The 22,942-nt window shown below is 51.4% G+C and overlaps 1 protein-coding gene across 5 annotated transcripts in view; it reads right to left on the minus strand.

Annotated features, from left to right (window-relative positions):
* NTN1 (netrin 1) overlaps nt 1-22,942 on the minus strand; it is a 195,676-nt gene that overhangs the window by 56,445 nt on the left and 116,289 nt on the right. For all 5 annotated transcript variants that reach the window (XM_033090226.1, XM_033090221.1, XM_033090225.1 and 2 more), the window contains exon 3: nt 10,126-10,314. In XM_033090226.1, the coding sequence (XP_032946117.1) occupies nt 10,126-10,314 (189 nt within the window). The remainder of the gene's footprint in view (nt 1-10,125; nt 10,315-22,942) is intronic.

Raw genomic sequence — 22,942 nt, forward strand, 5'->3', positions numbered from 1 at the left:
CCTATGGGTCCACCCTTTGATTAAAGGAGGTGCTTTACTGCTTGGTTTCCAAATCTTTCTCCCGAGATTCTGCAAAGACTGACCAACTGGCCCCTTGGCCTGGTCTAATGGAAGCAGCAGGCAGACTGTGCTTCCACGCAAATCACTGTACCAGGAAGAGAAGCCATCGGGGTCCCACCGGGCCAGGGGGCGGAGGGAGCTCAGAAGGCCAGTAGGGTCACCTGTAGGGCAACAGGAGCATCACCAGAGGCACGGCATTCCTCCAGCGCAAAACCACCCCCAGGCGCCTGGGGACACCTTGGTGTGTCCACATTCTCATACAGTTGTCCCCTCTGCTCCACACACCAGCCTGCAAAATTGGCGCGACTACACAGAGGAGGAGACCACGGACTGGCAAGAAAAATCGCAGGCAGAGGGAGGCCATGTGAGGGACAGAAAGGACAGATCTCTGAGCATGTCACCGAGGCCCACATCCTTTCTGACACCCTCCGTGTACTTCTCATCCTACAAGCAGAAATTCGTGCTTAAACCTGTTGAAACCAAGGCTAGGTGGGTTTTCTGTTATGTGCGGCCAAAAACAATCCTCACAGGCAGACTTGCATTGCACTCAAATTAAGGACTTTCCTCCATGTCCCAAGAATAAGGAAAGCCCAAATTATTGCTCTATGCAAAGAAGGGTGAACGTCAAGGTGTGGAGAGACTTGATGGACGACAGCCCTCTACAGTGGGTTCTTCTACAGTCTGGGTGGGACAAGGGAATCTGGCAAGCAGCGTCAAAGAAAGAGGGTCCGAGCCACCCACCAGTTATAAAGGAAGCCCCAGGCCCTGGCCCTTAGGGAGAGAAAGCCAAAGGGACCCTGCTGTATTCCCTCAACACAGACACACATAGAGACACACACGCGCACATGCAGACTCACACGCGCACAGTGGGGAGGGAGGCCAGTGGAGGGGAGGGGCTGAGTTAGGGAGAACGTGGAATTCAGCTGAGTGGAGGTCTTTTCCTTTGCAGGGGGTCTGGTGAGGAGATCAAGAGAATCACCCTGATACTGAGAACTTGGTCCAGGTCAGAATGTCTTCTGCCACAGGAAGCTCCCTGGGTGACTCCCATTTCCCTGGAAGTCAGCCACTTTTTTCAGCGGAGGTCAATCCCTTCCAGGGCAGGTCACCCCCATTTACACGGAGCAGGCAGCACCTGGTCATAGGAAACAATCTACCCTGGGGTTTTTCCATCAAGGGGAAAGTGAGACCAGACGGAAGCCCAGGGCCCTGAGAAGGCGGCAGGATTAGGTTTCTCACGAACAAGGCAGGCTGGAGGGTCTCCAGGTGCAGAGAAGCCAGGCTGTCCTTGCTCTGGGCCATCAGACAGGGACAGATGATCAGGGCACACAGATGGTTTCAGATGGGTGTAGGAGACCCAGGTCTGGGCCTGTCCTGCCAGTAACACTGTGTGAGGCCTCGCTCACTCTGGGCCTGAGGCTTTGCTCGCCTTGGGCTCACCTGTAAGGCCAGAGGTCTACACTCGCACTAAAGTCCCTTCCAACCTAACAGCCTAAGGTTTGGTGCCCATATGGCTCCAAGGATCTGGGGTGGCGGCCTGACCCTTGGCCCATCCCCCCACTGCTGCCGTTCGGTGCAATGTCCTGTCCGAGGCTGCAGGGAAAGCACTCCCTCATGCTGCCAGACACATCAGGCCTTCCGTCCACACCCACTGACCGCCCTGCCCGACACCTCGGCTTGCTGCATCATAGTGGGATCTCTTCGCCAAGACTCGGTTTCTCTGTCAGTTAAGAGAAGTGCACCCAGGGTTTCTGAGAGCCCCGGTAGAGCTGACCTGGAAGGCAAACAGTTCTGATCCCAGGCTCCTGGTCTCGAGCAGCTGCCTTTCCCTGTTCCCTCTGATGTTCTCTGTCCTGGATCCCTAAGGGCCCAACAGCCCTCCTCAGGAGGAGATGCACAACAGAGGCTGGCCCCCTCTCACTGCAGCTCCCACTGTGGCGTTTGGAACTCCATCCTGGGCTCCTAACAGGAGGTTACTTCTCCTGGCTACTTTTCCTGAGGACCTGGCTCCAGGGGCCCTTGGGGTCAGGCTGCACCTTCAAATGGCAGTGATCCCAGGGTACATGCTTGTGGAAGAGAGGGGAGCTGGCTTGGTGCCCAGACCTCCCTGGAGCAGCTCTTCACAGGAATGGGGACACGCAACAACCACAGCACCGATCCTCACTTCAGATGTCATTACAGCTGCCACCCAGGCCACCAGCCAGGCGTGAAGGATAGCTTCGGGCCTGACCTCACGTTGTGGACTGACCTATGCACCCCCAACACCTTCACCCCAGGATTCAAATGTTGAAGACCTAACTCCAATGCCTCAGAATGTGACTGTATTTCAAGATAGGGTCTTTAAAGAGGTGATTAAGACGGAGTCATTCGGGTGGGCCCTAATCCAATATAACTAGTGTCCTTAAGAAGAAAGTGTCCACACACCAGGTGCAGGGGGCGCTCCCTTCCCAGCCAAGGCCGGATGGGGAAACACCTGTTCTGGTACTCACAAGGCCTCCAAGGTGTAGAGGAGTGCATCAGGTAGAGAAACCTTGCCCTGACTCCTGGGACGTTGCTATCGGTGAATGGGGCTGCTCCCTAGCACCAATCCTGAGGCCACCTGGGACCCCAATGCTTGCAGGTCACGCCAAAGCTCCGTATCTGCCTGTGGCACTGGGTTAGGGTGAAACATTCTTCTCTGCTTTGAGTAAGACTGGTCTGTGTATCTGGACACCATCCACAAAAATAGTTGGAGCGGGCAACGGCATTAGGGCAAATCCTCCCGTGAGCTGACCCTGCCCTCCCTCGCCTCCCTTCTGACCAAGGGCCCACCAGCCCCTTCCTGCTTCCAGGCTACTCTTTCCTCAGCCTCCCCACAGCTGTTTACTCCTCACACCCGGGGTCTCATCTCAAACGTCCTGTCTTCAGAGAGGTCTTCCCTGGCCACCTTGCAGAGCGGCTCCCTGTACATACACTCTCTTTCCACCCTGTGTTTTCCTCCAAATAACTCACCACAATCTATAATAATCTTACACTTATTTCTTCTTCTTTTTTTATCATCAATCTCCCTCTAGAAAGCAAACTCTCAGGGAACGTGTGTCTTGGTAACCACTGTGACCCAGTTCCTGCATATAGCAGGTGCTCAATAAATACTTGTTGAATCAATGAACAAACTCAGGGCAGCCCTCTCCATGGGGAAAGACCATCTGATTTACCCTGTGAATCTGGAAGAAAGAAGGCGGGGCAGACAGGGGAGATAATCCCCTCACATCCTAGATCAGTGGCAACCTGACTACAGACACTCCCTGCTCCTAAATTCTCCAGGCTGAAGAAGGAGCGAGGATCATTTAAATCCACAGATAATCCACAAACTTCATCTCAGCTGTCTGTGTCAACCTCCTCCGCGGCAACGCTTTTCTTTCTCCCAGCAGTTGCTAACCAGGCACAAAAGAATAAATGTTTCAGGTTGCACGACCTCCCCTTTCCCTTGCCCCTTTCAGATCGAGGTGCAGACAGCAGGAAGGGGAAGGGGAGGGGAGCCCCATAATCCCAAACTGGGTTCTCTGACCCTCCAAGATCTAGTTAACTATAGTCTTCCTGTACCTGATTTACAGCTGATGAGAAAGGCACAGCTCCTGCAGAAGGCGGGGAGATGGTGGGGGGAAAAGAGAGAGATGGAGACAGGGAGGGAGAGAAGAAGGGAGGAGGGAGGGAGGGAGAGAGATGAGGGAGGGAGGGGGAGAAAAATGGGGGAAAGAGGGTGAGAGGGAGAGAGACAGACAGACACTGGTTGCACAGGCTCAGGCAGGCGGGCCGGCAGGGTCTTTCTTAGCGGCACCTCCAGAACCACATTTATGCAACAGCCCGTCCCCATGTCTCTGCTCAGGGCCTCCACGAGCAGCTGCCGGACACTCATCTCTGCTGTTCAACTCGTTTGTCATTTTTTTCTCCCAAAGCGTGTAAATCCTTTATCGAGAGTGTGCAACGGCATTAGGGCAAATCCCCGGGGCCCTGCCCAGTCCTGTGGGAAGTGGCCTCAAAATCCACACCGAGGCTGAGCCTTTCAAGTGAGAGGGGCCGGTTCTGCCATGTACCACCATCCACTGAAAGGACTAAGGCAACCAGAGAGCCAAAGGGATCGTCTCCACTCTGTGCCCTCGCTGGCAATGACAGGGCCTTCTGGTTATTGTATTTCCCTCTACGTGTATAAATAATCCTAACAGCTAACAGGTATTGAGTGATGCCATGTGCCAAGGACCTCCTGTATATCATCCATTTAATGTACACTATAACCCTAGGAGGGAGGAGGAACTAGTATTAACCCCATTTTCAGATGAGAAAACTGAGGCACCAAAGAGTACGTACCGTGCCCAGGGGTGGAACTTGAACCCTGGTCTCAAGATCCATGCTTTTAAAAGCCATTCATTCCAAGGCTGGGGCCCACCTGTTGCTCTGCTGGTAGCAAGAGCTATTTCCCAAGTGAAATGCCCTCCATTAACCAGGCAGCTCACAATCAGGAGGCTTTTCTGCTCAAGACCAGGAACCCCTGAGGATCCTCCAAGAATGGCCATGTGGAATTGGGAAGAGAGTAGGCTGCAGAGACAGGGAACTGGCACCCAGGAAGGTGAAGAAAGTGGCCAAGGATGCCCAGAGGAATGAGACAAAGGGCTAGGCCTGAAGATCCTGTGTCAGAGTATGGCACCGTGAGTGCATGGGGGGGCCGAGTCACAAGCGAAGGGACTCTTCATTTGTAAAGACCTTGGAACAAAACCACCTCCGCCTGATTTCTGCCAGCTTTTCCAAGTTTCCAAGTCACACATTTCATTGATACAAAACATTGTCCTGGTCTATTCAGGGATTGATAAAATTTTGAATATTTAAAAAAAAAAACACGTGGGATGTCAACACTGAACGGAACTCAGAGACCATAAATCTGAATATGATTCATAGATGAGGCGATTGAGGTCTAGGGAGGTCACGAGACTTGCCTGATGCGGTACAGGCTTTGAACCTAGAGCCAAATCTGGAGATCAGGATTTCCGACACCCCTTCCCCATTTCTCAGGGAATAGGAAAAGGATGCACCCACAAAGGCCACAGTTGGAGCTGAGCTTCCATGGGGATTTTCTCTCCTCTGACTTCCTCTTTGGGGGTGGGGGGGGGCTGGCCTTAATTGCATCTGAATAGAGTCCACTCCTAGGCTGTGGTCTCCGCCCTCTAAGCTGGGAGCTGCTCTAGCCACTGAGTACCCTCCCTAAGGTGACCAACACTTTTCCCTGCACTCCCTAAAATGATGATAGGAAATGCAAATGTGACAGGGGACCCACAAAGTGAGAGGGGACTCCTGAGGCTTTTAGGCTCCTGTGGGCTGCATGGACGCTACCTTAGAGTCAGGAAGGGGTAGGGTCCCAGGTTCTCAGCTATGCTGTCACTAAATCCTTAAGTGATCTGATCTAGACATACACACATGTATACACACACACACACACACACACACACGCGCACAATTTTCGTCAAGAGAGCCATAAAGAAGATTTAAATTCAATGATAAAAAGCCTCTCCCCTCAAAAGAATAAACTCTGGGGCCTAGGCCACCTTTCTCAACAAAAGGGCAGCTCACTGTCCCTGTTTCTTAGTCTCCCACTGCCCTGGTTCTCAGCTTTGGCTACACATTTGACCCATCTGGGGAGCTTTTCTGGTTCCCAATTAAACCTCCCTGGACCCAGGAATTAAACCAGAATCTCTGGGGGTAGGATCCAGGAGTTAGTATTCTTGAATTTCTAGTCGATTCCAAAGTGCAGCCAGAGGTGAGAACCTTTGCACTATTTAGACACAAAGCTACAGATACATCGTCAATAGCTTCCCTGACGTGAAGCAAAAGCACGCATCACAAAACCCATTTTACCATGGGCAAATTGATAAAGACAAGAGTTAAGTTCCTAGGACAGCCCATCAACATGACAAGAAAACGAGGGTGAACGAAATGAGGTTATTCGAGAACCCGCTGTACTGACGGTGCCCTGAAGTGAAGGACAAGAAGCGAGAGCGAGAAAGGACACGGAAAGCCGCACACAGTGGGCAGGGAGCCATAGGCTGTGGGCCGAGGTGCTCACTTCCTCCCCAACCCCTGGCAGAGCTGCCGAAAGAAATGGGGTGAATGGGGGCAGCAAGTGTGCACTGGCCAAGATGGTGTGGACCATCGCATCCCTCCGCTCCACTACCGCCTGCACCTTCTGAGGATTTGGCACCTTCTAGGCAGCCTGCATTCAGCCTCGTTGACTGTGAACTTGAAGGGGGCAGGGCAATGAGTGAAAGGAACAGCCTGCTCAGTGAGATGGAACGAAAGCCCTTTGTGCAGGGATGCTAGACGTGGTGGTTAATTTCTTAATTCTCATCGCCATTCGGTTCACGGGAGACTCCTGGAATGTCTTTATCCATCACAGATGGTTTGGGAAGATGATAAATTAATATCATTTAAATGGAGGCATGGCTTAAATGTTAAATGGCAACGTCTTCTTTCCTGTCTCCAAAGAGAAAGTGCCCCCCAGTCCATAAAAAAGACAAATGGGAAACAAAACCGCCTATCTTCTGACAGATTCCAGGATGAGTATCATTCACAAACCATTCTGGGGAGAAAAGGGAGAAATCCATCTCATCTGACTTTGTATAGGCCAACAGCCCCTGCCATAATGAGGCCTTCCCAGGGCTGTGAAATTAGGCTGAATAGCCGGAGAGGACAGCCGCCTGTTCCCTGGGCATGTTTATCACAGCCCTTTGTACGCACCAGTCCTGCCAGCCCCGGGTTGGTTCTAAACTAGGGAAGGGGACAAAGAACCCAACAAATTTGTCGCTATGAAACTTCCCAAACGGGGGACTGCAGAGTAACGTGTGGAATCTAATGCCCGTGCTCCAAGCTGCTCTTGTCTAGGTCCACCCCTACTCTAAACTGAACAAGGTTGGGAGTCAGCCAATCGCCAGCAGTGTATGGGTGGCCTCGGCCCCCTGCACAGGGCTCCTCCCAGGCCTTGGGAAGTCAGGGGGTAAAGAGGCCCCTGAGGCCATTCCCAACCTCAGATCAACTGCAAAGTCGAGTCAAGAACCACTGCCCGTTACCCCAGCGCCCCTGTGAAATGCATCTGAAATAGAGCAGAAATGCAGCCTTCACCTGAGGGCTACGAGGGGGCTTGCTGAGGGCAACCCCAGGAGGCCAGGGCCTGGGGGTGGCTCCACACCTACAAGATTTTGGAAGCCTCTGAGAGCAAACTGTCAGGAGATCAAAATACTGGGGCCAAATGCAACCGCCAAAGGAACATTTTCTTAAACCGTCAGGCCCTGGGAAGACAAGACGGCAGACTCCACGGGAGTGATGGAGAGACCCGTGTCTTAAGATCTCAAGGAACACAAACCCCAGCCAGCATCTGAACTCCTACAGCTGATTCCCACCAAGATCGTAGGGTCTCTTGTTGGTAGGAACTGTCCTGGGGGAACTGAGGGTTCAAAGTTCCCACATCCCCTAAGGAGGTGACACCAAGAAAAGGAGAGCTGAGGGAAAAGATCTGGAACTTTCAAGAGATGCCTTTCGTCACCAATGAAAAGGTAGGACCTTTCAGGTCACATTCTTCTTGCTCACCAATCAGAGAGCAAGTCTTTCAGGCAGTCTTTTCTCACCAATCATGAAGCAGAGCCCTTCGGGCAATACTTTCCCTCACTAATCAGTATTAGGACCAGCCAGATAGTGCTTTTCCTTATCAGTCAGATGGCAGGATCCTGGAAGCATTGTCCTTCCTCACGAATCAGGATGCAGTGAGAGACTCACCCTCTCCTATCTCATTTCCCCAGAAGAATATGCAGATGTCCTTCAGAGCAGAATCCATCCATACATTTCTTCTCTTCTGTGGGTTCTTCTCCCAGGGTTCCCACCAAGGCTGGGGGCAGTTGCTGTCTAGGGCTGGGAGGGAAGACACAGCCACTAAGGCTGGCCACAGCACTTGAAATAATAAGACAGGTCCACTCCCTTGTCTGCCTGTATCTGTTCCTCCTGGAAACCAGCAAAGGAAGCCGGGTGTCCCCACACCATTTAACCAGAGTAGCAGAGCCCCCATAAGATGACCTGCAGGTTCCCAGAACCATACGGCTTCTTGACATCTCATCCAAAATGGTGAGAGGCTACACATGGCCATTGTCTCTTCCCATTGCAACAGAGGAGAGGGAAATGAGGCAAATGGCAAGATGGCCAAGGCTCTGCTCCTTTCTGTGTCTCCAAGGGACCTATTTTTCCTGCTCTGACAGCAGAAACTGACACAATAGTATGTGACCACTGCCCTTCCACGCAGAGCCCAGACCTTCTCACCTACCAGCAGACTTCTCCATTTATCCACCTGAGTGACCCCTGCTGCTTAAAACTTCTTAGCCAAATCCTCAAGAAAGCTATGTGCAACCAGTTGTTTATAAAACCCCGGCTTCGATTTCTTCTGAAAGACAATGAACACTTGGGCACAGGCGAAGGAGTTGGATATCTTCCAATGACATCCTCTAAAAACCTAAAGGCCTTGCTCCCTGGGCATGTCGCTGCTCATGCCTTCCTGCCACTGTAGGGGCTTCTTGGGTTCTTTGCCCAGGCTACCTTCTCAGTCGCTTTTCAAAGTCCCCTGGGGGATTCTCACCTGGGTCAGTTGTTTTTTTGTTTTTGTTTTTCTGATGTGGAAATAGCGCAACTACCTTAAAGCTTAAATTTCTCTTGACAACCACCAGAAGCAGCCTTAAGTCCACAGATTTAGGAGAGCTTGCTTGGGGCTTGGGAGCCACCCTGTTCATTTGGAATGGAAGGGATCTCTCCTGGAAATCCCTGGGAACCTGTTTGTCCAGAGAAAAGTTGTTCCATACACACAAGGCTGTCTTCATGGGCCCCACACTCGATAAGGGCGCATGCTTGGTTGAAGCTCTGCTGTTGCCATTTTGAAATTCTTAGGACGTCCTGAACAAGAGGCCCCATATTTTCACTTCACACGGAGGCCTGCAAATTGTGTCATCGGTCCTGCGCACAAGTGCCTGACATCTGGTGGATTTCCCGTTAAGACGATGATACGTTTCCCAACAGAAGGATTTATCTACTGTAGCTCATCGTCTGGGCCTGAGTCTGCCGTGGCCTGGGTCTCTTCCGTGTCAGGACCCCGTCCATGCCGGACTGTGGACCAGAGCCCTGGCGCTGAACCCAAATGTTGGACCCGAAGAACCCTGGTTCCTGGAATTCCCAAAAGCTAATGGGGTGGGGGCCCCACTTCTCCCCCTCTCCACCCCCAGCCCAACTTCACTAAGTTCCCTGGCATCTCATCAGCGTCTCTGAGTCATCTCACCATTGCTTCATTTTTGTTAGTGGGAGAAAACAAACAGCAGAAAGTTAAAATATTAGTGCTTGCTTCAGTGAACGAAAATAGAGTCTCCTGTCTCCCCCTCATTTTTTGTCCTGAGAAGTAAAGCTATTTGCAGGTGGATTAAATGTTCCTTCTGAGCCCCTGCCCCTGAAGCTGTGACTGTGTGTGTCTGTGTCTGTGTGAGTGGTGGGGGGGCCGGAGGGGGGGGGCCGGGCGGGAGGCACACACATCCAAAGAAATCCGTCTGCCTGGTTTTGGTAAAAGAGAGTCCTTTGTGCCGACGGTAAGCCTGGTGAACATGACCCCCCGCCCTGTGGTATGCGGCACACCTGTGCGGAGGGCCGAGAAGCCGGGAGGGGGTGGGGGTGGGGGTGGGGGTGGGGGTGGGGGTGGGGTGGGGGTGGGGGGGCGCGGGCCGGGAGCCCTGCACCTTCAGAGATCACACCTTCTTCTTTCTTCTCCTTGGAGCCACTCCTCCATCGCCCCTTTGTTTCAGCTTACACCTCCAAATACCAGGGAGGTCGTGCGTGCGTGCGTGTGCGCGTGTGTGTCTGTGTGTGTGTGTGTGAGAGAGAGAGAGAGAGAGAGAGAGAGAGAGAGAGAGATTATCTCGGTCTGTGCCTTTTTGTAAGGGGGCTGGAAAAAAGAAATGGCAAAGGACAAACACAGAGAAAAGCGAGGGAGGATGGTGTCCCCAAGGCCCCGCCCCCACCGCCTACCTTTGCAGGCCTTCCGGTGGGTGATGGGCTTGCCCATGTCCCGGTAGTAGCCCTCCTTGCAGTAGTGGCAGTGGCGGCCGGCCGTGTTGTGGCGGCAGTTGAGGCAGACGCCCCCGCTCTTGCGTCCCGACAGCTTGTAGAGCTCCATGTTGAAGCGGCAGCGTCGGGCGTGCAGGTTGCAGTTGCAGGCTGCGGGGGTGGCAGGAGAGATGTCAGGAAAGGGGCACCTGCGGGGGGGGGGGCCCAAGAGACTCTGTGCGCCCCCCAACTCCTCCGTCCTTCTCCACCGCAGGACAGAGAGGCGATTTTTTCTCCAGGACTCCTCGGCTTCCCTGTTTGCGCCCATCAGCACCTACCACCTGCCATTACCTGAACCATGGCTGAGGCTCCTGCTCCCTCTTAGGGGGAGACTGTTTATTTCCCTCAACCCCGGGCCCACGGCACACATCTCAGAGTTGGGAGGTGGTGCTGGCATGCTCCTTGTGCCCAAATCCTGCTTGCTACGGACTGAATGGTGTCCCCCATGGCCCCACCCCCACACACCCCCATTCATATGCTGAAACCCTAACCCCAGGACCTCAGAATGTGACTGTATTTGAAGATAGGGCTTTGAAAGGGGTAATTACGTTAAAATGAGGTCATTAGCATGGGCCCTAATCCAATCTGACTGGTGTCCTCATAAGAAGAGGAAATTTAGACACAGAGACACACCAGGGGTGCACACGCATAGAGGAAAGCTCCTGTGAGGACACAGGGAAGAAGGGGGCCACCTGCAAGCCGAGGACAGAGGCTCCAGGAGAAACCGACACCTTGATCTCAGACTTTGAGCCTCCAGAACTGTGAGAAATAAATGACTGCCGGTTAAACCAGAGGGTCTGCGGTGTTCTGTAACGGCAGCCCAAGCAGGCTCTGCTTCCAGGACACTGACCTCTACCTGCACACACTCCCCACTCCCTTGAGCTCTGGCCACCAGCCTGTGCTATCCTCCTCTGGCCACTGAGGGCTCTGGGGCCTGCTGCACCGTCGTCCTGACCACACTGCTGACTTGTGGGTCCTCTGGAGAAGGCCCTCAGCATCCTTCTCTCTGGTTCCTCCTGCCCACTCCTGCTCCCCTCTGCCTGTTCCCTACATGCGCCTCAGGATTCAGCATTCTTTTCCTTCCGCTCTGATGCTCTCCAGGTCTGCCTTGTTCACTCCTCAGCACTCCAGACTCCCAAATCTGTATTTCCAGGTTCCACTTTGGGGTCTCCACTTGGACCCAGAAGTGCCACCTCCAAATCCATTCACTCCTCTCCATCCTGCCAGGCCTTGGCCCCTCTGTCGCCTGAGCTGAGCCCTCTAGGCTGTTCCCACACTGTAACCAGAGCAGGAATTCCAAACACCAATCTATGAGGATGTCCGTTGCCTACTAAAAATCTTTTCAATAGCTTCCGGTTTTTCCTCTGGATAAAATCTAAATCACTTCACACAACCTTCAGGACTCTGGATACCCTGCTTCCCTCTGTCGCGCTTATGCTTCAGCTGTACAAACTTTTGTCAATCTCTAGGTCATGCCCTGTGTGAGGACCCCTGCCTGCCCCCTCTGTGACTTTGCGCATGCTGTTCCTTGACTCCTAGGACCCTCTTCCTCCGCGCCTCCTCCCTCATCTGCCTGCATCCTTCTCATCCTCCAGGTCTTGGTTTCAATGTCACTTCCAGGCCCATTTTCACCTCTCACCAGCCTGGCTTAGGAACTGGGGCTATAGGCGCCCCAGAAAATCACATGGGCCTCTTCATATCACACTGTGACGCCTACTATGAATACCTGCCTTCTTCCTTTGGTCTCTAACTCCAGGCTAACTCCAGCTTAGATCAGGCCTAATCTTGCTCACTCTGTAACTTTTTTCTTCTTTTTGTCCCGATTTTGTGCTAAGCTCGTTTTCAATTGCATTTTATGTAATTTCTAAAGAAATACATGTTTAATGCCAGACACTTGAAAAACAAAAGCAGTAAGGAAAAAACTGCACTCACATCTCCACCAACTACTGTTAACACGGGGGTCCTTCCTTGCAGGCTTTAATTAACATTTGCTGAACTGTGGAGCTACTTAATTCTTTCCTACAGACATGGATCACACTTGTACATCTCATGTTTGTAGGCTATTTTCTCATCAGGGTGAATATTTTTTAGCGTCAGATAACGTTCTTCGTAATTCTGAAAGGTTGTCTAGTCTGCCAGTGTATGGATATATGCAATGGGCTCGTTGGTTCTGCAGTGGGTGCATTTAAAAGCAGGGTCGCCCTGGGTTATGGAGTTAGGTTGTTTCCAGTTTTTCACTATTAACAACACAGTGGTAACCATCTTCGAACATACATATTTATGCTCCGCTGTGATGGCTGTTGTACGGTGAATTTCTCAAGACAGAGGTAGTAGTTACATTTTGGGTCTACATGTTTTTAACTCAGGATCCAAATTGCCAAATTGCCCTGAAGAAAGGCTGTCCTAGCTTACACTCCCATCAGCAGGATATGAGAGCTCCTATTTCGCCACACCCTTGAAAAGAATAACAATATGCATTTGGTATCAGCATTCTTTTTTTTTTAATCTTTGCCAATTTGTCTGGAAAACACACACACACATGATTTTAATTTGCGTGTCTCTGATTACCAGTGAGGTTGGCTGTTTCTTCATGTGTTTGTTTTTCTATTTATATCTTTTTTTTTTTTTTGTACATTGCCTGTTCATACCATTTGCCCAGTTTTCAAATAAGGTGGTTTGTTTTTTTTTCCACAAGGTCTAGCGCTCTTACATACAATGGATTAAATACCACTCATTTTTCCTACCATACAGGCTGCAAATATTTTTACCAGTTTCTTATTCATATATTACTTTTGTGGTTTAAAAAAATATTTGCCTCTTTAACTTTTCTCTCTGATGTTATAAGCTTCTTTAAATGTTCTTGCTGGAGTAACCCTCCAAGTCACACACCCATTAGTCACTCAATTTACAAGTAGAGATGGACAAGTGCTTTAGAGGATGTACTGTGGGGAGACAAGGGAAGACTCAGCTCACACCTTAAGTCTGGAAGCAGCTGGACATCACATTGGGCCAGAGAATGACTTCTGAAAGCCTTACAAGTATCCTTCAGCACCTCCAGCTATTGGGGCTGAGCTCAACTACCGTGTTTCCCCGAAAATAAGACCTAGCCGGACCATCAGCTCTAATGCATCTTTTGGAGCAAACATTAATATAAGACCTGGTATTATATTATGTTATATTATATTATATTTATTATATTATACCCGGTCTTATATTATATTAAAATAAGACCAGGTCTTACATTAATTTTTGCTCCAAAAGATGCATTAGAGTTGATGGTCCAGCTAGGTCTTATTTTCGGGGAAACACGGTAAGTACGAAGAAAGAAGCTGCCCATCAGCACAGGGACCCTCATGCGTATGAAAGTTCATGGTCCCTTTGGACTCAATCAGCCAATCAAGTGGGTAGGGGGCTGCCCCCCAGGCCAGGACCACCGAGCCAGTGAATGGGGGGCCCAGGACTGGAATCCTGGTCTTCTGGCTCCTGGTCCATGGCCCCAGAGGAAAAGACACACATTACTGAAGGAACAGCTGGGCCTAGACCACAGCCTGGAATTTGGATCTTTTCTACTAACACAGAAGTCACAGGGCCTGACACACCTGCCCGGGGACAGGGATCTAGAAAGATCACCCAGGCCTCACTTCCTCAGGCCACTCTCACACTGGCAAAGGCCTTAGTAGCAGGATCATCTTGGTCCTTCTTGGAGGCAGATGCTAATCCTGTGTCCTCCTCTGTAAGGACAGCTCCAGCTATCCCCCAGCCCCCCAACAGGGCTGCCCCAGCCTCTGAGCCCCTCCGGGAAGCTCAGCCCCAACCCATAGCCCAAGGGGAAACTTGGGTTGGTATCTCTCTTCCATATGCACCTTACACCAACAAAAGTTTCTTCCCAAACAACGGGTCACACAAAAGAAAACTCAGAGAGAGGCCAAACATCAAAAGACAGGGCTCCTTTCCCTCCCCCTTGCTTTTGGAGCTGTCAGGGGACATCAAGTGGCAATTGCCTGTGCTCAACCTTCTGCAAAGTATTTTACAGCTTGTTTTCTTTTCTCTTTGTTTTATTTTCTCTGCACAAATGGAAAAATGCATCGGGCAAAGCAGCTCACATCTGGATCCCTTGGCTCCACACAGAGATGTCACCCAACTCCCAGTCTGTCCCCAGCCCCTTCCTCAGAGAGACACCTTAATCCCTCACGCCTTCCTGTTTATCTCCTGCCTCTCTTGGAGGCAAAAATATTGGGTATTAGTTTCATTATCAGATTTCAAGGAGAGAGGAAAGGGCAGCTTTGTGAGAACAGACAGGTCAGCCTGGGGGAATAAGGGTGGGGGCAGGGGCAGTGTAACTTCTGGGGAACCTGCATAGGCTGTCCTGTGAGACACTGCATCCTGTCCAGGGGTCCCCCAGTCCCCCAGAGAGAGCTGGTCTGGTCTATACCCAGAGCTCTATGCCCCCCTCAGGTGTCATATGGGGATCACCAAGGATACACCACGTATGGTTCAAACCCAGGGGCATAACATGGGGCAGGAGGGAGGAGGAGAACCCCCCCACACACACTCCCCAACCACAAACCTGACAGGAAATGGGGCCCTAGAGATAGGGTTCTGTTTTCCTCTCCCATCAAAAATGCTCCTAAGTACTATTTTAACATATGCTGGTTACCACCATTTCTTAACCTCTCCCACCAACTTGGACTCTCCAAGCGCTCACTACTCCTAGGCCAGTTCAATTCAACACACATTTAGGCAATTCAGCTACATGTCATGCCCTATGCCACGGGGCCACGATGGAGAAAGGGATGGACAATGTACTCTGAACTGTCCAGGGCTCCCCTTCTGACAGGGGGTGGAGGGGCAGATGAGCACTCTCGGCAGTAAGCTGTTAGAGAAAGTGAGACAAATGCTCTCCTCAATTGTGTTGGTTCCTAGAGGGCAGGAGCAGTGTATGCCCTTATACATAGGCCAGCCTAGAGCAGACCTCAATATGTTTTTGTCATATAAATGAGAGCAAAGTGAGCAAGTCAGAGAGAAGATGGATGGATGATGGATGGATGGATGATGGATGGATGAAGGACGGGTGAGTGGATGGATGATGGATGGATGAAGGACAGGTGAGTGGATGGATGAGTAGATGGTTGGGTGGATAGGTGGGTGGGTGGATGGATAGATGGGTGGTAGATGGGTAGGTAAGTAGGTAGGTAGGTAGGTAGATAGATAGAAAGGGCAGATGGAGGATTGTGTGGTCTGCCTGGACTATACCCTGAGAAGGCATGGCCTTGTGATATTTGTGACATTTCTTTTATTGTTGCTTTGAAGTACTTAGCCCCTTGATTTTAGCTTCTGTCTGTTCAAGTAACTGCAGTATTTTAAGGAGAAGAACCCACATCTAGCCCTGGACTCCTCCCAGGACCCTGAGGAGGGCTTGCACACAACAGGGACTGAATCTGCATCCATTAATTTGATGAGTTTACCAAACACAGGTGTTGGCCCTCTCCCAGAAGACCCTGATGAACTCACTTCCAATCCCACCAGGGCCATCCCAAGCCCAGAAAGAATCCAGTGGACGCAGTTATGGCATATACTGGTCCTTCTCTCAGGAAATCTTGCCCTGGCTTCCCCAAACTTCCTGTGACTCAGGGTCTCTCAGTGGAACAGGAAGGCCATTGGCGATGGGCCTTCTCGGAGGCTCTGTGCTTGGCCCAGGGCCCTCCCTGCCCTTCCAGCACACAGGCTCACGCCAAACATTCTTCCCTCCCTTCCAGGGCCGTTCTTTTGAGAAGGTTGCCCCATGTTATTCCTGCAGCATAACAGGGAATTTGGGACTGACATAGTTGTAGTTGAACGGTCCAAAATAACTGGCCCATGTATGCATATCTGCAGGCTGAGGGCTTCGTATGCAAGAAACCAGACCCCAGCCCCGGGCTTCCAGTGCACCGTGGTAAGTGCAGCTCTCAGACCTGATTAGCCATGATTAGCGACCCACTTCCATGCATCCAGGCCACAGGGGCAGGTTGGGGCATGATGAGGGGCTGGGGGGCGGGTGCTGCTTTTCTCACCGGTTCCGTTGCTAATTTTATCTGTGGCTGCTGGGTAAGGACCATGAGGCTACTCACCACACACAGTGTTCACAACTTCTGGGTGGGGGTGGGGTGGGGCTTAGAGTAGTGGGCCTCAACTGGGGGTGATTTTGCTCCCCAGCAGACACTTGGCAATGTCTAGAGATACTTTTAGTTATCACAACTGGGGAGGGAGATGCTACGGGGCCTTGGGGACAGAGATGGGGACGCCACTAACCATGCACAGAACAGCCCCCCACAACAGACTCATCAAGCCCAATACGTCAACAGTGCCATGTTTGAGGAACCCTGGGTGAGAGAGATGGTGATGTCCCCACGCCCAGAGTATGTGAATTTTCATACCCCTCACTGCTGTCTAAGAGGCTGTTCTCTGAAGTGCAAACCCTGCAGTTTCGATTGCTGCCCAGAGAGTGAACGATGTTCTCAACTTCAACAAATGCTGACTGAAGCCTTTAAAAGGACCAGTTGCTGGTATGAGTACAGGCCAACAAGACGGAGAGAGACCTGCCCTCAGGGAGTTTCTGCTTCAAGAGGCCAGGTGGATAGTACTCTAGTACTGCACAACGGATCCGGAATTTCCAACTGTGCTGAGTGCTATTGGGATTGACAGTCCGGGAGACCATTCTTCCAGGTTCTATTAGGGACATGGGACAGAGGACGGGGCTTGACAAGAGCATCAGAGCAAAGACAGAACAGTCTCATCAGCACTGTGCCAACTGCAACGTGCGTAGGGGTCACCCGGGCATCCAGTTCAAATGCAGATTCTGATTCAGGCGGTCTGGCCTGGGGCCTGAGAGTCTGCATTTCCAACAGGCACCCAGGTGACGTTACTGCCGCTGGTCGGGAGACCAGGATAGGTTGGTGGAGCTGGAACTAAACGGAAAAGAAATCAGTCGGAATGTAAAGTACTCTCTGCAGAAAGAATCCCCAGGAAGGCAAAAGGGCGCGTTTATGGTGGGGAGTCTCCAATGGAGCAGTGGGCAGTGGTCTGGTTTTAAAAGAAACGTCTCCTTAAATGATTGTGTCAGAATAATAAAGTTATTTGAGAGTTATTTTTAAGAGTTTGAGGTAGTTTGTATTTCCTTTTATTTCTTTCTTTGTTCCTCTGTTTGGTATATGATACCATTTATTTAGAGATTGTTTGACTCTTATTTACAAATTTTAAGTATTCTGCCCCCAGTGGTGTCTTCTCTGAGTCCAGTTTTCAGCTTCTCCTAAAATGATCAGACTGAAGAGTCACTGCTCCCCACTCCCCGTGTGCTCCTGCCAGCACTGGGGGGACACTCTGAGCTGGGCTCTCAAAAGGCTCCTTTTGGGAAAGGGGCTGAGGCAGGACTGGCCCAAGCACTTCCAGGGCCTAGCCCCTTTCGTGTCTACAGGTGAGTTGGGCATAAGGGAAATGATCACACATGTGGATAAATCTGCAAAATAATCAAAGCCCAGACTGTAGGTTTCACTTCACTAACGGCAAATCTGGTAGCTCGTGGATGTATTTATTCATTCAACAAATATTTACTGAGCACTAGGCAAGATGCTGGGGACACAACAGTGAGCAGGACAGATGTGGTCCCTGCAGTCTTGGAGATACTTGCTGTGATGAAAGTCTGGTTCATGCTGCTGCCACCGCCACCTCACTCCAAGGTCCACCCCCACCCGCAATCCCAAACGCAGGGCTTAAAGCTTGTCACTGGAGACATCAGCTGGCCAGATACACTGCAGTGGTGACCAGGCAGGGTGAACCAAAGAGACTGGGCAACGGCTAAGAGACTAGAAGCATCACACAGGAGTAGTTTGGTTCCAGTCAAGGCTCTAGGGTTTGCAATCATTTGCGGTGTGCCTGTATCAATTTTAATTTTAAATAAACTATTGAAAAGCATCACCTAGACATGGCTAGGAGAACTGGACAACTTGTTTGTCTGAAAGAATGGAGTCCATAGTCCATACTGGATGTGACAGAGCACCGGTGAGGTTAAGATGTTCTATGGGACTCTTGGGAGGTCCCAGAGAATACCTGAGGGAAGGTGTGACACCTCAAGACATGACATGGGGCCACCCATGACATCCCCAACAGGACATGCTTCTGCAGGACTGCTCATCCGTTTCTTCATTATTAATGGAGGCCCTTTGACATGTCAGACTCTGAGTCAGGAAGCACCTCTGCCCTTCGCTCACTCAAAACTTTGTCCCCCATCTTCCTTCTCTCAGTTTTTCAAATAGCCACTAACTCCCAAGACCCCAATACATAATGGTTCTCAAAGTCGGGTGCCTGGAATCACTGGAATTGCCTATCAAGCCACAGCGAGCTGAGCCTTAACCCCAGAAGTCTCTGATCAGGAGATTGTAACTGGGGCATGAGAATCTGCACTGCGAACGATTCCCAAGTAAGGTGAAATTGCCCATCCGAGGGCCACACTTTGAGAACCCCTGGTAATGATAACGACTGACAATGCAGAGGAGAAAAAAGATGTCTGAGGCCAAGTGAGAACCCATATGTGATGTAATTACTATTAAGTAAAATCAAATGGTACACAACTGATACAACAGCAAAAGGCAGCAAAGACGAGAGGAGAGAGAGCCGGGCCTGATTTGGGAGAGCTGGGGCTGGGCGCTAGTCTTGTTCCTGCACCTCACCCACGTGTGTGACCCTGGAAAGCCCATGTGGCCTCCCTGAGCCTCCATGTTCTCATCTGAAAAATGAGGACCTTGGGTCTGATGATCTCTGAGTTCTACTCTGGCTCTAAAAGTCTATGGCTGCAGGACACCAAAACTCCTGGGAGGTAAGGGGCAGATTCGTGTCAGGAGGAAACTTCTGGACGGTACCTGAGAGTTCAGGAGGGGAGAGTTCCAGGTGTGAACATGCCCTAGGGGAGGGAATACACGGGCAGGTGACGGCCCAGCAGTAAGACCACCCCCAGCTGGGGTAGACCAGAGATGGGGCCTGATGACACCAGGGCCCTGAAGGGACATCCTGCAACCTTCCACACCCTCAAGGTGGAGGTGATGGGGGCCTTCAGCAGGGGAACAGCCTCAGAAGGGGGGTAGCGGACAGGACTGGTGACCACATAGGTCTTCCAGAAGGAGAGGGTGTGGCAAGGATACTCTCCAGGGTCCTGGAAGGAGGAAACCATTCTGAGAGAGAAAAAAAGTAGTCCCCTTTGGGGGCATATGGAGGGCCCATGGGGGGTGCTTGGTGAGAGGATTTCCAGGAGAGCAGTTAGCAAAAGGGAACTTCCCCGATGGACCTGGAAGCCACTGAAGCTAACTTCTCAAAGTGGGGAGCCCACTGACCTCTCTCAAAGTCTCTCTGACAGCACCTCCTCTTGGGGAACAGAGGCCCGCAAAGCCACAACATTGTTTTTAAAAACTCCAACTTGAACACAAAATCCCTGACCCCCGACCTGTACTTTATCTCCGATATCAGAAACAGAATCGACATGAGGTGGATCAAGGTGATAGGAAAAATGGGGGGGGGGGCGGAAAACAACAACTGGGAAATGCTTTGGAAACCCAGTCTGGGGTGTCAGTCAAGGAGGCTGAAGTTCCCTTGGTCAAGGCGGGCTTTAGATGGTTTCGGATAAAGTCCCGGGAGATAAGTGGCCTGTGTTTGTCGAGGGCTTAGAGAGCTTTAGCTGAGTCTGCACACAAAGAGGCCCTCTGTCAACAGTCCTTCAGGCCACTAATAGGGCTGAACAAACACTAGGGTAACAAGCTCTTCACACCTGTGGGGCTTGGGAACGGCAGGGCCCCTTTGTCAGGATGTCAGACAAAAGAGCTGGTGGGAAGCCGGTGCCCAACCCAGCCAGAACCTCTGGGCCTTCTGGAGAAGGGACTGGGGGCAGGAGGAGAAATATGAAGTCTGTGAGGCTTGCTTCCTACAAGCAGGTATGTGGACTCCAACTGGGCTGGGAGACTGGCCGAGTGGCAAACAGACTGGAGAGGGCACTCGTGGGGCTGGCATCAGGGGCCACAGGCAGGGCTGAGGGCCCCGGGGAGAGGCTCATCTCGCCAAAGCACAGACACAGGAGCAGGCTGGTGGCTTTCTTTCTTTCGCGCTGTGTGGGGCGACCAGCCCCTCCCCAGTTGACTGTGCAGGGCCATCCCCCAAATCAGCTTGACCTCACCATCATATTTTCCACTGACTTCTCTTCTCTGTAAACATCTCAGCCTTTTCTTTCCCCTGCCCTTTTTTGGTGGCTGCGCCTCCTCCCGAAGACTTTGAAACAATCCCCTCCTAACATCTCCCAGGCCTTTCACTGCTAAGGAAAAACTCAGGGCTCCTGCTGCACAAACATCCTCCTCTTTGCCTGCCGTGTAGGCCCCTCTCAGCGGAGGAAATGCCGCGGAGGCTTTGGGAAGCCCCGAGCAGTCTTCAATTCTTTGTCTGCAGCATAGTTCCTCAGATCCTCCCTTTGCAAAGCCCCACCCCAGACGGCCAGACGGAGGGTGGGCCTGGCCTTGTCACCTCCCTCAGGGACTTCAGCCCTGGCCCACTGTGTGGCATTCCCAACACCAATTGGTCCTCCGCCTCAAATCCCTCTTCAAACACTCCTCTCATCTTGTCACTGCCCTGTTCTGGAACTTTCCAGTGGCTGTCCATTGACTACTAGGTGTAAGCTCTCTTGCCCTCAAGGGTATTGGTTTTAAAAACAGATGTGCAGCCACAGGGGTCTTGTTTCCCCCTTAGGACAGGATCCTGCATGAACCCCCACACTCTATTCCCCTCCACACCCAGTATCAAACAGGAAGGACATGTTGTCCTCCAAGAGCAGAAACAGGCTCTTGGGGCGGGTGCGGGCTTCCAAGGTTTCCTAGTTTACCCTCTTGTCATGGAAGAGATGAGAAAAATGAGGCCCCAACAGGCAAATCGACCTTGCCAAGGACCTGGAACTAGTTAGGGAGTACTCCTAACTCGGGGCTCTTTCCAGACCTCCTGCACGGTGAGGGTGGCACGGCCATAGGCAGAAAGAAGCTTGATAAACCCCCGTGGCTGCTGGAATTCATTTCTGAAGGCTGAGAATTTTCCAAGTAGAAGAGGTTGTCTGAGCAAAGCTGCCCCCCGCAGCTTGGGTTGCCACGCACTCCTTTGCCTTGTGGCTCGTCCACCCTGCCCAGATGCCTGTCTGGCAGCACAGGGCTTCCTTCCAACCCTTTTCCCCAGAGGTGGTGCACACACTCCCTGTGCTTTATTAAATGGACATATGAGGGCTGATTTGCCAGCCGTGCTGGCCAAGCCTGGCCCCTGGCTCCCTGGAGTCATTTCCCATATGTAATGGGTCCATCACCGAGTCTGGCACATGCCAGGCTGGAGATGCAAGGTGGACTCCAGCGGCAGTGGGAGAGGCTGGTGGTGAGGGAGGTGTAATGACTTGCAGTCGATTTTGTTCCCCTGACACCGGGCAGGAAAGCACGCAATTCCCAGGACACCTTTCCCACTCCCTTCACCGCTGTCCCACAGGTAGCGCCCCTCTGCACTTGACCAGTTATTTAATTCAATTCTTCAGTTAACCCTGACTTGGGCTTTCAGCTCAGAGACTAACCGAACCTGCAGCCTAGACTGCTCCAGAAATACAACACCGCACACAGGGCCATATGAGCCCAACAGTTCAAGGTTCTTGCTCATGAATGGGGACAAGCTGCGACCAAGGGCCCCTGGGCCACTCCAGGTCAACACCAATGTGCCTTCTCATTTTCCTAATTCACTCGCCAACTAGGGCTGCCAGACTTAGCAATTAAAAATATAGGATGCCCAGTTATATTGGAATTTCAACAAATACTTCTTAGTTAAAGTATGTCCGAGTGTAGCTATCTCTTTCCAGACGTGTGCTTCCCCTTCCAGACGTGTGCTTTGCCGAAGATGTGTGACTTTACATGACAGTTTTTAATCAAAGGCAACTAAGCTTCTCAGCACCCGAGAGTCCCAGAAGAGGTTAAGAGGGCCCTCAATTCAAGAGGACCAGCAGGAAAGAGGCCTGTCAGGCCCTTCTGAACCCCAAGGGTTGTCTGAGTCTTCGTTTCCTTTTTGGTCAGTGCCTCCTCGTCCTTCCTTAATCACTTCCCTTTCTCCATCAGCAAAATGAGAGCATGTGGAGACGTGAGAGAAGGGAAAGACCCTGCCCGTCCAATGACCTAAAAAGTGTTCCCCTGACTGCTGACACCATCACTACTGAGCAGACAGGCCACCTCACTGCCCCCACCAGGCTCTCAAGGGGCCCCACTATTCCCTAGGATGCCTCCATTCCACATGCAAAGATCCCCACTTGGAATCACGCTGCTGTTTAGGGAGAAACAGGAGGACGAAGGTAATTAGGATCAGAATGGCCCAAAATCTTTACCCCCAAAAAGCCATTTTCATCAGGACATGCTTCGTGGCGGAACTCATCAAACTCCAAACCCCAATTCTGAATCCAGTTATTTTCATCAAACTAGTAGGTAACATTTATTTAGACACCAGTAAAGTGCTTATGACTTCACAATTAAAGATTTTAATTAAACATCATCACATCACTGAAGAATGTGGGTAGCCTGCCACAGAATTAAGAAAGTGACAGGAAAAGGAAGATTGTAGCTGACCAAGAACAAAATGGGCCACCACTGAGAGAGTGATCTTGTCATCCTGGAGGCATTCAAGCAGAGGGACATAGTACAGAGATTCCAGCTCTGGGGAACTA

The sequence above is a fragment of the Rhinolophus ferrumequinum genome, chromosome 21 (genome assembly GCF_004115265.2).
Source record: "Rhinolophus ferrumequinum isolate MPI-CBG mRhiFer1 chromosome 21, mRhiFer1_v1.p, whole genome shotgun sequence".
Lineage (NCBI taxonomy): Eukaryota > Metazoa > Chordata > Mammalia > Chiroptera > Rhinolophidae > Rhinolophus > Rhinolophus ferrumequinum.